The following is a 14,711-nucleotide window of genomic DNA, read 5'->3' as shown; positions in this document are numbered from 1 at the left end:
TCTTAAGAGGAGGCTGGGACAGAATTCTACAAGATAGTATAACATATTTTTATCTTCTTTTTCACCCCCGCCCCAATTAAATTTATTTCAATATTTATACTTATTATAATTTATAATATGATATTAAATAGATTAGATTAGATTGTACGTGATGCTCCCTTCTCTATCTTGTCGCACACCACCTTAGCATCAAACACTAATAAGTAATAACGGTAGGAGTACTAACAGAATAAGCTTAAAATTTAAATTTAAATGTAACATGCTATTAAGATATCTTCTTGTTAGTGATAGTAAGTTTGTTAGGATTTTATTTTTAAATTAATACCTCAGCATTGCTGTATATATATACACGTATAACACACAACCATGTAATTCAACCTTTTCAAATACAAAATCACTATCTTCAAGTTTCTAACCTCGTGCTAGTGTGCTACAACTCCACCCAATATATATATATCAGAGCACATAATAAACCACCTTCTACCTACCTTGTCGCAACCCACCACCCAACAAACCACAAGATTTCAAATATCTCCTGCACCTAACCTTCTCCCTGGTGAACCACACGGCGCAACAGGACTCTTGCATGGTGGTTTCCGGCAGAAAAGAGATGGCGAAGGCGAGAGACAGAACCGAAGATTTCAAAGATGCAGTGCACCATAGTGCTCGCTCTCTCTCGACTACGATGATGTATATCATTCACTGTCCCGAATTCATTTTTTTCCCAAATTCCCTTTTCACACTTTTCTTCTTCACAATTCAAATCACTATTTTTTTATGTTACTTCATTGTCTTGCATGTGGATACTGGTTTGTTTTCATTAATTTTCAGTCTATATTTACTATTCTGAACCTTTCCCCTCCTATTGCAGATAAGAGTAAGACTGTAGTTGTTTCATACAATATACTTGGTGTTGACAGTGCATCTAAGCATCAAGATTTGTATTCTAACATTCGACATAGTTTCCAGGTAGTTTATTAATCATTCACTCTGCTTCTTATCTTGTTACAAATTTACAACCATTTTACATTTAACATATATGTATTTGAAGGGTAAAAAAAGAAGACTTAAAGATATTAATTTTACTAACTTGTGTTTAAAATATAGCTAGACTCTAGATTACTTGTATTCGTGAAACGAAGGGGATTATGTATCTGTGGTATTTCTAAAGCATGTTCCTTCATAGGCTTTGAGATATGTTATGCTGTATGCCTAATATGTCAGTTAGAAAGAACATCTTAATTTTACCTAGTTATTTTTTTTTTTCAAATAAAAACCTAATTAGTTTTTATTCTCTTCTTCAAATTGTAAGTTAACATCATGTGTCCTTGAATTTGTCAAAGTTAGAGAATAAAGGGATTGATTGTCATCTGCTGACTTGGTCGATTAATTTTAACCACCAGAATAGCTAGTTTATAGGAGATAAGTTATCTATGATTGTGTATAAAGTCGGTGTACCTTTGTATAAATAGCTAGTTTACTTCTCCTTATTGTTTTCTTTGTGTCAAGAATTGTTTACTTATAAATCCTGGTAGGAGATTGATCATTCTAATGATATGGATGGTCTTTTCTAGAACAACGGCTTTAAAGGTGTTGGCAAGGTAAATTATATTCATATTTGAAATTTCATATAAGGTTTTGAAGTTTCAATATTAAATAAATTTCCTTACTTGGGTTATAACTATCATTCATTGCAGGATTACACGGGGGACGCACGTGATGGATGTGAAAGACAAATCATAGGTTTACATTGCCCCTAAAGTTCCAAACTCAGCCTGAGCACAATATATTTTGAAATTTTTATGCAGATTTGATCTTTGACATCAAGAAGATTTGGCTTGCATAACAATGTAGCCCAGCTTTATGTTTATGAGGTATTTGTTTGTTTTATATTTTTCTTATTCATTTCCTACCTATGTTTTATATTTGCTTTGATCTCTTTTTTTAGAAAGGATTATGATCCTTTGATGATTTTTTTTTACCGGCCGTAAGTCATAAATTCCTTTTTATGTAAACGTGTTTTTTATTTACCGATCGATGAACCATGACATGACAGGCCAGAATATAACACATCTGAATTAACAACCGTGTAAGTTTTGTATTGTATGTCTATGTCTAAAATGGATAATATGAACATAATTATTTATTTTTTCTGACATATCTTATTGTGTAATACTTGAGATATTTTTATTCCAATATCTTGGAATGCTTGCAAATATATGTTAAATTATGGCATACTAACATATTACTAGATACTATCATTTTTTTATATATTTATTTCATTTTCATTCTGTAGCAGCAAAACTAGATAAAATTAAATAGTTTAATTTCATAGTAGGAAATATACACGTGATGTTCAACACTTCAACCCAAATCGTGGTGATATCAAATTGGGCTAGCATACTGATTTTGCGTGTGTATTGTGTAGGCATTTTTGTTTTATTAAATTTTTAATATTCATTTTTGGGGTGGGCTTGTTGCACATGATTTGCATCACTCTAGCAATACATATTGAATTATATATAGTTAAGTAAGTTTTCTAATCTATTTTGTTGATTCTGGTAAATTTATACATGACATAATTGAATAGGTCAGCTAAAGTCTGTACATAGCTAATTAAAATGAAATTATAATTCCTTCCATTTTTCCATTCGATTCTAATCCAATTTCTATCACCTTTGTTCCATCATTTCATCCCCTTCCCTTTCCATCTAACCTAATTGTTCTGTTCAGTCCATTAATGAATACAAATCCTAACACAATTAAAGGTGGGATTGGTTCTTTACGGGGAGAGGTGCATTAATGAATTTTCAGTATTTATTAATGAAATTATTGCTCCATCTATTGCATCTAGACATCCATTTATTCCTATGATAGGATCTTCAGATCAGAGATTGGTGATGATGCTAGGTTGTTTCTTGAATCTATACAGTCTTTTGTTTTCATATATCATCTGTTATGACTTCACTTCCATGCTCTACTTCCTAAAACGACAAGGCAACTATCAACGAGGAAACTGATTTTTTGTTTTTCAAAATTTTGATTATTTGTTGATATGAAAATGTGCTTTTTTATTGCTCTGAATGCAAATTAAAATGATAGAACTGTCTTTCTTATTATTTCTCCTGTTATGGAGGAAGGTTTGTCAACTTGTAATCTTTGTTCACGTCAAATGTTTGGTGCTAGGTATTCTCTAATATTTACTTGAGTGTGGGTTTGTTGCAGCTTTTCAATGTCTATTTCAAGGCAATTGCTACAAAAATGGAATGTGGAAGAACTAAGGCTTGCAACTAATGCAAAAGGAGTCACTTATCTTCAACACTCTCAAAGCTATGCAATGCTTATAGTGGTGTTCCGGTATGATGTTTTAATTTGACAACTATGAGTCTAATCCAACTTAAAAAAAATTATTAATTAGCTATTTGTGTCACTTTTTTTACTTGATTAGTTTATCCTTGAAATATTGATATGAGAAATTCCTTGAACAATTTTCATTGGATATTCGGACATTTGTGATATTTCCCCCAGAATCTTGCATTAATCATATAGTTACTTCTGCTGGGAAAAACTAGATATGATATTGGTGAGCCCTTGACAACATCATACCACTCCAAGTTCATGGCAACAATTGATTATATCGGAAAGTTATATTGTTCCATATCAACCATCAGAATTATTTGCATTTACGTAGTTCGTAACTGATGTTGGTGATATGCGGGCATTCTGAGAACTTACTCCAGTTATAGTTCTCAAAACGTTGCCGGTTGATATTCTTAGAAGAACAAGATGAGTCCCTAATTAATGAGGTACTCTACTTAAAACCTGGCCTTTATGTGCTTATGGATTTTGTTCCGCGATGGATAATCATTATCTTATTGAAACAAAATCGTAAACTTAGAGTAAGGGACTAAGGTTCATAGAATTCAAACATGGAGATTGGATACTAGAACATCCCTTAACAACTATACCAGAAGTTGTGGGGGCATTTAGTCAAATGACAATAATTATCAACATCACCATTATAGGACTTAAATGAATAATATATCATAATAGACGTGAAAACAACACTAGAATCCAAAGCAGCAGATATGACGTAGGTGTATTCCGCCCACCATAACTTGTGAATTTCGCAAAGGTAGAAGACGACGATTCCAAAAAGTAATGAAATTTATTGATTTTGCTGGTGGAATATCATTTCCACGCACCTGCAATGATGAGGAGCATGTTAATGTCGTTATCCACTTTTGATGGGGAATATATTTTACAGGAGCACATTGGCGCAGCGGAGAGTAGAACAAAGTTGAAAAGTCATTCCATTCCCGGGTAAATTCCATCATTCGTAAAAACTCTATGTGGTCCCAATGCTTTCCATATGATTAAAGTTTTGTATGACATTACTAGGGCAAGTCATTGTTCGTCTATCACAAATGTTTGGAATCGTGTTGAGAAGCCACCATGACGTGCCAAAACGAACATTTGAGGAAACTAGAGCTCCTACAACCTGAAGAAGAAAAACGAAATAAATTGCCACAAGTTAGATAAGTTGTAATATTCCTCTTTGATTATTGATTTGTAAAACAATCTTAAGTTTAAACAAAATCATGTTTGATTTGTTTAAACTTAAGATTGTTTTATAAATCATTAGTTAAAGAGGAATATTACAATATATCTAACTTGTGGCAAATTCCTTCGTTTTTTTTCTTCAGATTGTCGCAACTCTAGTTTCTTCAAGTGTCTGTTTTGACACACGATGGTGGCTTCTCACAACAATTCCAAACATTTGTGATTGATCGACAGGGAATTTTCCTAGTAATGTCATGCTTTACCAAGCTTCAATCATATGGGGAGTAGTAGGACTACAAAGAGTTTTTACGAAAGATGGAATTTATCCGGGAATGGAATGATTTTTCCTCTTTGGTCTACTTTTCCCTGCGCCAGTGTGACTTATGACAAAAATATTCCCAACCAAAAGTGGATTAAGTACATTCACGTATCTCTCATCATTTCAGGTGTCAGTGTTATTCCAATATCAAAATCAGTAAATTTCATTATAAGGGAGTTGTTGGAATCGTCTTCTTCTACCTTTACAAAATGCAGAAGTCATGGTGGGCAAAATACACTTATATCATATCTGCCGCTTTGGATTCTAGTGTTGCTTTCATGTTTATTATGATCTATTATTTATTTAAATCATATAATGGTGATGATGTTGATGGTTACTGTCATTTGGCCGAATACTCCACAACTTCTAGTATAGTTTTTTAGAGATGTTCTGCTATCTAATTTCCATGTTTGAATTCTATGCCTCTGAAGTGTGTGCTTCTTATCCGATTAGTTGTACATGAGCTCTTCCCACAAATGCTTGCCGTCAAAGGAGGGGATTGGTGACCTCTGCTGCTTGTGTTATTTGCAATAATGGAGATAAATCTGTTTTGCACTGCTTTTGCGATTGCACGATGGCTATAGGTGTTTGGTCTCGATTAGGTTTCAAAACTTCAGGTTGTGTGAGCTGCTAGTTGATTCCGACCCCTTAGTTGCAGCTACGTTGTGGTGGATTTGGCGCACGAGATGTTCCTTCTGCATGGAGAATACAATGATGAGTTCACACGCTGTGGCTTCTAATATTGCAGGCGTGGATAATGATTTAAGGCGCTACTTTGGTGAACCCTTTAGTGCTCCTCAAGCTTCCCCAAGGCTGGTGCGTTGGCTTCCCCGTGTTGGTGATAACTTGGTGGTTAATGTCGATGGTAATGTGTGGGACATCACAAGAGGAGGTGGGTTTACTGGCGGCTTCCGTAGTAGCTTTAGCCGGCGGTTTGGCAGATTCTATGGCTTCCAAGATGACCCAAATATCTTGCATCTTGAGCTGCTTGCTATCTATTATGGGTTGAGTTCGGCTTGGGACCGTGGTGCTCGTACTGTGAAATGTCAATCTGACTCTCTAGACGCAGTTACCTTGGTGAATTCCTCTCCTTCTTCTTCAAAACATATTTATGCTTCTCTCATTTAGGATATAAAGGATTTATTATGTCATGATTGACGAGTGGAGGTGTATAAAATATTATTCATTGTAACTTTATTTATATTTATATTTATTATTCTTATTTTAACTAAAGCTCCATCACACACAAAGACACATGGCTGAATGAGTCAAACAAAACAAAACATGATCCAACACTTCAACCTCATTACCATTCACAGTGGTCATCACCTCACTCCTTAGTCCAACCGAAATCAATGGCTGCATCTACAGCCTCTGCACTCATCACATCCTCCTCACTCTTCCATCTCCGCTCTCGCTCTCGCTCCGCCGCATTTTCTCGCTCCTCCTCCTCAACCACCAAACCCACCTTCCATCTCTCAAAATCTCTCCATCTCCACACACCCCATCACCCCATTTCACACCCCACTCTCTCACTCCTTCAATCTCCCACTCCCAAAACCTGCTTCGATTCCGCTCTCATTCTCTGCACTTCCCTCGCCCTCTCCTTCACCCTCTTCTTCACCAACACTGATTCCGCCTCCGCCTTCGTCGTCACGCCGCCGAGGAAGTTGCAGTCCGATGAACTCGCCACTGTTCGTCTCTTCCAAGAGAATACTCCCTCTGTTGTCTACATCACCAACCTTGCTGTCAAGTAACATTTTCAGTGTTTATTGTTGCTGTTTTAGGATACCCTTTTGCTTTGTTTTGTGTTTTTGAATGTGGGTTTTTTGTGTTTAGGCAGGATGCGTTTACGTTGGATGTGTTGGAGGTTCCTCAAGGATCTGGGTCTGGATTTGTTTGGGATAAGGAAGGGAATATTGTGACCAATTATCACGTTATTCGGGGTGCTTCTGATCTCAGGTTGGTTGCTTCTGCATTAGACTTGTACTCTATGCATTTTGTTTCTAGTTTGACATGTCTGATTTTGAGTCATATGATGCTGGCAAGTGGTAACTTTTATGTTATGCACCTAAATCTGTACATGTTATATATAATGTAACTCATCTAATGTTAAATGGATGATGTAATTTAACTTATGAAACAAAAGGGAGTTGGTAATAATGTTGTATGGGAGCACAAACACTTCAAAATACTAGTTATGTCATAGCTATGTTAATACTTTTATTTTGTAAGACATTTGAAGGACACTTGTATTTTACAGTTTTTTCCTCTTTTTCTAAACTTCTATACCAAATAAGTGCAATACCACAGTATTTAGGTAAATTCTAGAATTTTGGGACTTGGGATGCCACAATAGTTAGATAAATGGCAGACTTTAACTGAATTCATTGAGGAGAAAGTTTGACAGTAGCTAGATACACATTTTGGGACTTGGGATGGCTTAAAATGTGAGCGAATTTATTTCTTTTGTTCAATGAGATGCTAGTTATGTGCAGGGTCACCCTTGCTGACCAGTCAACCTATGATGCAAAAGTTGTTGGTTTTGACCAAGACAAGGATGTTGCTGTGTTACGTGTTGACGCGCCAAAAGACAAGCTGAGGCCTATACCTGTTGGGGTCTCTGCAAACTTGCTTGTTGGTCAGAAAGTGTATGCTATTGGGAACCCGGTGAGATGTCCCTGCATATTGATGCATGTTGTATTGTAAACATGTATTCTCTATGATTTTTCCAATCTAGAGATGTGATGACAATCGTGTTTGAATTTACTATTAGTTAGAGCTTCAAAGAAAGTTAGAATTTTTATAATCAACGGGATTTCAAACTTTCCTAAATATTTTTTTAACAGTTCACTCGTTTGATCTAACATATAGTTTTTGTAATTATGTATTCATTTAGTCAGTGTAGCTTGCTTCTGTTGTAATTCCGCACTGTCTCTGCTAACATTTATGTTAAACAAATATTGGAGATCTTAGTTACTGATGCCTCTGATGGAAACCTAGATTTGTAGCCCTTTCTGTTCCTCAAAATCTGGATGAGTTCCGTTCTGCATCACTATCTAAAAGTATTGTGTGGGTTTCGCTTTTTTTTTAAATGAGGGACTCACCTACTAAGAGAGGGATGGATAAAAAACCAGAAAATATGGCTGGTACCTAGTTTTCTTTGGACCTTTTGCCTTGTGAATTGCTGCCATATGCTTTATGTAGATTTTAATCATTCCTGACTTGAATGCTATTTGTTGTTGTCTTGTTGATGATTGAATACAGCATTACTGACTACGTCATGAATATGACAATCTGATTCTTATATTGCAGTTTGGACTTGACCACACTCTTACAACTGGTGTCATCAGGTATGAATTGAAAACCTTGAAGTGAATATTTTAATGTAACTTTTCACCTCCTCATCATTCATCAACTATGAAAAGAGTTTCTACTTTGCTATTCCTTTTCCTTTTCTCATGTGGGTTATACATGCTAAAACATTTTATGTAGGTGTCTAAAAATAGCAATGATAGTCATCTTGTTCTCAATGCATTCCGAATATCAATTTTTCTAATTAGCAGCACTAGGGATGACGACCGGAAGACATTGACATTCATCATTTTCATTAACATCTGTCTGATGTTTATGCAAAATTTAAGTAAAATAATGATAAATGAGACTGCATCCATTGTACTAAAAATAAATAATGTGACTGCTTCAAGTTTCAATCTGCATACAATTACTCACAAATAAAATAAATGAGGGGGAGTAGGGTTCAAGAATTAGACAAAAAGACATTTCGTATTATAGAAACTCTTGTGAAAAATCGTATTGTTCTTCAAATGGTGCACCTCTAATCCCTTTGCTGAATTAAAGACAAGTCATAGTTCCTGCAACATCTTCTCTTCCTTTTCTTTGAAAGTTCAACTTTAAGCAAGACAAATCATATGGTAAATCCATATTGTTTTTTTAAACGTATGCATGTTAAACACATACTATACTTATGCTGAAAAACCCGGGTGAGAAATGTTTGATTTATTTTATTACAATTTTCCTTTTGTATTGATTGCATTTTTTGATACATCTCAATAGTGGACTTCGGCGAGAAATTAGTTCCGCTGCTACTGGTCGTCCAATTCAAGATGTTATACAGACAGATGCAGCTATTAATCCTGGTAACAGTGGAGGGCCACTCCTAGATAGTTCTGGAAACCTCATTGGGATAAATACAGCTATATACTCCCCATCTGGTGCATCCTCTGGTGTTGGATTTTCTATTCCAGTGGATACTGTGAGCTTTGAATCTTCTCTTTCTTTGCCTAATTCTTCCTTCACAAAGACATCTTTCCGTTTAAACACATCTTTCTTTTTTCATATTTTCTATAATAACTCACGTGCTTTTTATTTTATATATCTAGGTAAATGGCATTGTTGACCAGTTGGTGAAGTTTGGGAAGGTGACAAGACCTATTTTAGGTATCAAGTTTGCTCCAGATCAGTCTGTGGAGCAGTTAGGGGTAAGTGGAGTCCTCGTCTTGGATGCTCCTGCCAATGGTCCAGCCGGAAAAGCAGTAAGTTAATTCTTTATATCTGTAAATGATGAAGTTCATTCTTATTAGAGTCAAGCCAAAAGCTCTAATAGTAGCATGGATTACATATTAACATAAAAACATCCTATTTACTTCCACCAAACCCACTCAAGCTTGTCTCAAATACTGGTCCAAGGACCTATACAACACTCAATTTTTCTTATGTGAGCTTCATTTATATGGTGTCTTATTTTATGTCACTCTTTGAAATGGTTGAATTATTCTTTTACAATTTTCCAATGGTTAGGGATTTGGCTGATGGAGCTGGTCAAATTTCTATTTTGTAGGGCTTGCAATCAACAAAGCGTGATTCATATGGTAGACTCATTTTAGGAGACATCATAACATCTGTGAATGGTACGAAGGTTACTAATGGAAGTGATCTGTACAGAATTCTTGACCAGTGTAAAGTGGGTGATAAGGTATGGTGCTGATCCATTTTCTCTGTTACTCTTGTGTCTCTTTGGAATGTCTCATTTGTTAATTTCAATATAAGGTAGCTTTTTCCATTTGAAAAATTCTTATTAAAATCCTGGGGTTTCCCATAAAAAAATGGAACATGTTCAAATTTGATTGATCTTTATGTTTAAGGATATGGTTGACACAATAATCAGCAACAACAACAACCAAAGCCTCTTTTCCCATTAGGTGGGGTCAACTATATGGACAGCATTATGCCACAATGTCCTACCATGAATTAAGTCTAATGACAGGCTATGTCATTCTAAATCTCTCTTAATTGTTTAACCTACAACTTTTCTTGGTCTTCCTCTTGCTCTAGTTGTTAGATTATCTTTTATCTGGTCTACCTTCTTTACAGGTGCTCCTACATATCCAATCCATTGATGACCAAACCACCTAAAGACAAGACCGCTATCATCTTTTATACAATGAGAGCTACCCCAATTTCCTCTCTGATGATTTCATTCATAATCCCATTGTCCTGTGTGATCATTCCTCCATCAGATTATAACATTAGCCTTACTTTCTCGTTGGTTCTTTACCGTCCAATATTCTATCCGTGAAGATTTGTAGGGGTCTTATAGCAGTACAGTAAAAAAATTCTTTTAAATATGTAGTTATAGAAGTTCCTCTACATATTAAGTTACATTGCCCAATCTGAAGCTGATTAATTATCCTAGTTTGATACTTAAGATGTTAATATTCAGGTGACTGTGGAGGTTTTGCGAGGTGACCACAAGGAGAAGATCCCTGTCATCCTGGAGCCAAAGCCAGATGAATCATGATATGCAAGTCATTCAGCGTGTATATACACATTTCTTGTGCCAGGGAATGCAGCTGTTTTGTGTGTATTCTTAGGTTGTTTCCCTATAAAGGATCACCTAAATGTAAATATGTATGTACTACAGGACTGGCACCTGATCGATCTTCCATGAACTTTTTGATTACTGAACTTGTTGTAACTAGTCACGTCTATTTGCTCTAATACAAGTCCAGAGAAAGGGGAGCTTGATAAGAAACATCATGTTATTCAATCTATGCTCATTGCGGTTAAGATTAGTTCACTTACATGGAAAATGATTATGTTTGCTTTTTCTTTTAGGGTGAAATGATTATTTTTTCTTTCTGTTATCAAATTTTTAAAAGAGAATTCTAAAAAGATTTGTTTTGTTTCTGTATAATTGAAAGTAATAATTATGCCAAAATTGTGAAGCGCGCAATATAACGGCGCCACCTCACATTTTCTTTTTTAGCAAATTTTGCCACCTCAGACTTTAGAGTGACGTGTCAACATATCTTACCCTGCTTCATTTTACAATGTCTAACCTCGCTCCATCGACCCGTCATATCATTCCACTCCCTCGACCATTCCTAGCCTGCCCACAGAAAATCTACACAAAATTGACTGCTTACGACGTTTCTTTCCTCTGTGATTGCAATTCCTCCCAAATCTGTAACGGCCCAAGCATCCAATTCAGAAGCGAAGATGGAGACTCTGTTGGCATAGGCGCAAATGAGGCCTTTCCTCTCACAATTGACACACGCACCTCAGGCGACAACCATCATAATGTAGGGACATTGCGTTTCCCACACCTTCTTTCAACTCACGTGAAACCAGCACTTTTGATTTTGATGAACCACTCCAATTTCACTCCTTGCATACTGTTTCTGTCTGAGACACGATGGAGTACTCAGAAAACTCGGGCCTGAAAACTCAGTGAAGATACAACATAAGGTACACTACACTACCTACTAATACTGTATTTCTTTATGTAATCAGTGGTTCTTGGACTGAGTTAATTGTCTAAAAAGCTAATGCCATGCACGTAATTCCTCTTGCATTTGGCAGAAGAGGAAAATATCCTAAGGTTGATGAGTAACTCATTCCAAAAGCACGATCCAAGCCTTATTTTATTTTGATGGCTTTTTGTCCATAGGAGGTAATGGCTGATAAGGAATTTTTACATATAAGTTACAATCTTCTTTTAGCAGTTTTTCCCCATACTATTTTGGCCTTTTTCATCTCTTCTCTTAAGAATGTCTCTTATTGATTATACAATAAGAGTTAACACACTTATATATCTAAGAACAATCTGTTAATTCCTGGCATTCACTTAAATAGATATTGTGTTGTAATGTGTATCGATGTACATAGACATGCAAATTGAATTTACTTTCAATCCACATTTGTATTATTTCTCTTTGTTTGTTGTTGCACTACCATTTTTTTTTTCGTGAATCTGTCTATTGATACATTTATCCCCAATTTGAATATGACCTTTGTAGATTGAGGAGCAAGTTAGAGAGGTTAAAGAGGCGCATGCAGATGGTTGCAAATAAACCGGATACACAAACTGCACATATGGTAGAGATTCTTCCATGTCTCGGTGAGTTTAATTTCATTACGGAACCAACGTTTGGAGAGAGGTTCAAGCGAGGAGGAAATGAAGAAGTCGTGGAAGGGAGTCCAAAGAGAATAGAGCTGTTAGACCACACAAAATGATGTTGCTTCGAAAGATTCTATTTTTGAAGGCCCATCTCGGAAAGGATGCAGAATTGCTTGCTCACGCTTTCATTGGAAATGCTTCTTCTTCTGATGGTATGTTTTGAGACTTTTTTTTTTTTTACATTTGTTGCTTGATTTTGGAAATGGATTAAGTGTCTTCTTACAGCTAGCTATATTATATTGGATGTAGACTCTGTCACATGTTCTTGATGACAATTTATCAATGTCTTTTATTTTTGTGTTTTTGTATGATAACTATAGTGTGCGTGAATTTTTTTTTCCTGGTATTAACGAATAGAAACATTTCTCTCAAGTTCAGCTTCCTTAGAATCTTCTCCAGTCTGCTCCTCAATAAAAATCAAGTAAATCATATCTGGTATCATTTTCTACTTTTCCTCCGTTAGGATCCTCAGATTTATCTCACAGAAAATAACTTTTATCAAGGCAAGTCATTAAAAGGATATATATTAGAAAGGGCTAAAACAATGTCAATGTACATTTTCCTCAATGCTCATGGGGAACAGTCGACCAAGAAGCATGGAAAGAATATCATACCTGCAAATTTTTATATTCATCATAAAGGAAAATGACAAAAAGATCTAAGATTAACACTTTAACTGTGTCTAACCCTTTGGAAGACAGCTTCTCTATATCAGGAAATAAGACATCTGCAATACAATGTGCATGTACTCTTTAGTGGTTCACGATAAGTAAGTTTGTATTTGTAAAGGCGTTTTCTGTGGTGCCCGCAATTTTTTTATGGGTAGCGTACAGGAGTTTGACTGACCAATTACATTATTTCATTTGTTTTGATTTTTTTAAATCCTGGATAATAGTACCATATTTTCGTAAATCATGATTCTACCCCCTAACTTCATTTATTTTTAAGTTGGTCCTTAATCTGAGGTAAAAGAAAACAAAAACTGAGTTAAAAAAACCTTGCTAGATTTTACCAACTGTGTTCATGAAAGATTAGATTAGGTTTTATGCTAGAGGATTTGTTCTTGAATGGCAGATGGTTGAGGCTCTGGGCCATTTGCGTCACCGTCGCCGCCGAGTGTGCTTTGAAGCTTTAGAAGCCGCCGTCATCGTCGATGTGTTCACCGTTGCCTGAGTCTGTGTTCTTCAGGTGGTGCGCGGAACCTACAAGGGAAGAGAAGGGAACGTGACTCAGGTCTACAGGCGCAAGTGGCTGATCCACATCGATCGCAAGGCCAAGGGACGCCGCCGCCGCTGACAAGGAGAAGGGTACCCGAAGTGCTGCAAGTCTGGTTCGATCAGGTCAAATTTCACAAACAGACACCAGAATCTCGATTTCATACTCGATATGTTCAAATCAATGGCTATTCACGTTGAGCTTAATTAGGTTTTCAACAAACAAACATTCACTCACTTGAAAGATTAATTTAGGGTTTATGGTAGATGGCTGAACCTTGTTTTGTGTCAAATTAGCAGTCTTAAAACTCAGTCGTTTTCCTTTTTTTTGGTTTAGGGGTTTCTGTTGAATTCTTGATTTGTTGTTTCTGTTGAAGTAGCCTGTATGTGAGAGTAACCCATCACTCATTGCTCTATTCAATTTGTTCATAGCTTGTTAATTGAATTGCTTTCAAGTTAAAATAAAATGTGGATTCCTGATGCCATGAGTTTGGTTTCAATTGAGATCTATTAGCAGGGATCTTATTTTTGAGATATATAACATCATTATCATGTTCATATTTGCCAAGTATCTATGTTGTTTGGCCTTTTCTGATTTAACAGTGACTCACTCTTGTGAATTCAGCTACTTGCTTTAGACTCTAGAGGAGTTGAACTCAGGTAGTTGAGAGCTTTCTGGCATGACTCACTTGAATTAATATTTTTTGTCATTTCTTAATTTTTAATTTCTTAATTTGGTTACTCGCTGAAGTGTACTGAAAGGCATTAACTTATGTTATTTTGTATGCATAGTAATTCATGACCAATAACCTTTTGATTTGAAAGCATCATCTCAATTACTAGCTAGTGTGTGTCAATGCCAAAGGTGGTACTTCTTGCTCACCTTAATGGATTCATCAGAGACTCTACTCTCATATTTCTTCTTCACTTTTGTAGTAGTGTTGGTTCTCATTTAATGGTATCTATGCATGCTTAATTTGTTCCTGACCATCTTATGATAAATTAGTGAATTGAGTGTGAAGAGTTTACTTAAGGCTCTAACGTTGAAGAGGCACTTAAAGTAGCACCATGGTTTAGGTCTTGAACTGTTGAACACTTCATCAATTCTTTTATGTAAACCATGCTTACTGCA

At 35.9% G+C, this 14,711-nt stretch overlaps 2 protein-coding genes and 1 long non-coding RNA gene across 5 annotated transcripts; all 3 read left to right on the top strand.

The window, feature by feature from the left end:
- The first annotated feature begins 516 nt into the window (after positions 1-516).
- LOC130735630 (uncharacterized) lies at positions 517-4,540 on the top strand. Of its 3 annotated transcripts, none has more exons than XR_009018524.1 (4): positions 517-690; positions 872-969; positions 1,698-1,874; positions 3,226-4,259. It is a non-coding gene; the product is annotated as an uncharacterized LOC130735630 (long non-coding RNA). The 3 variants fall into 3 exon arrangements; XR_009018523.1 differs by lacking the exons at positions 517-690; positions 872-969 and adding exons at positions 1,493-1,601; positions 4,268-4,540 and having other exon boundaries at positions 3,226-3,357; XR_009018522.1 differs by lacking the exons at positions 517-690; positions 872-969 and adding an exon at positions 1,493-1,601.
- Positions 4,541-5,593: 1,053 nt separating this feature from the next.
- On the top strand, positions 5,594-6,010 carry LOC130736969 (uncharacterized). The gene has a single exon (XM_057588742.1). It carries the CDS (start codon positions 5,594-5,596, stop codon positions 6,008-6,010), a length of 417 nt encoding a protein of 138 aa, XP_057444725.1.
- A 132-nt stretch (positions 6,011-6,142) lies between these two features.
- On the top strand, positions 6,143-10,937 carry LOC130739222 (protease Do-like 1, chloroplastic). Its single transcript, XM_057591473.1, has 8 exons — positions 6,143-6,635; positions 6,722-6,844; positions 7,381-7,552; positions 8,198-8,235; positions 8,960-9,158; positions 9,286-9,438; positions 9,744-9,878; positions 10,626-10,937. The coding sequence occupies exons 1-8, from the start codon at positions 6,238-6,240 to the stop codon at positions 10,701-10,703; spliced, it is 1,296 nt and encodes a 431-aa protein (XP_057447456.1). The 5' UTR covers positions 6,143-6,237; the 3' UTR covers positions 10,704-10,937.
- The last annotated feature ends 3,774 nt before the right edge of the window (positions 10,938-14,711 follow it).

The sequence above is a fragment of the Lotus japonicus genome, chromosome 2, assembly GCF_012489685.1.
Source record: "Lotus japonicus ecotype B-129 chromosome 2, LjGifu_v1.2".
In the NCBI taxonomy this organism is placed as follows: Eukaryota; Viridiplantae; Streptophyta; class Magnoliopsida; order Fabales; family Fabaceae; genus Lotus; species Lotus japonicus.
Note: the sequence above shows the minus strand (reverse complement) of the source record. Positions and strands in the feature narration are given on the sequence as shown.

Coding starts and splice junctions, on each gene's coding strand:
- LOC130736969 (XM_057588742.1), top strand. CDS start 5,594: ATGATGAGTTCACACGCTGTGGCTTCTAATATTGCAGGCGTGGATAAT.
- LOC130739222 (XM_057591473.1), top strand. CDS start 6,238: ATGGCTGCATCTACAGCCTCTGCACTCATCACATCCTCCTCACTCTTC. Junction 6,636..6,721: donor ATCACCAACCTTGCTGTCAA/GTAACATTTTCA, acceptor TTTTGTGTTTAG/GCAGGATGCGTTTACGTTGG. Junction 9,879..10,625: donor AGTGTAAAGTGGGTGATAAG/GTATGGTGCTGA, acceptor GTTAATATTCAG/GTGACTGTGGAGGTTTTGCG.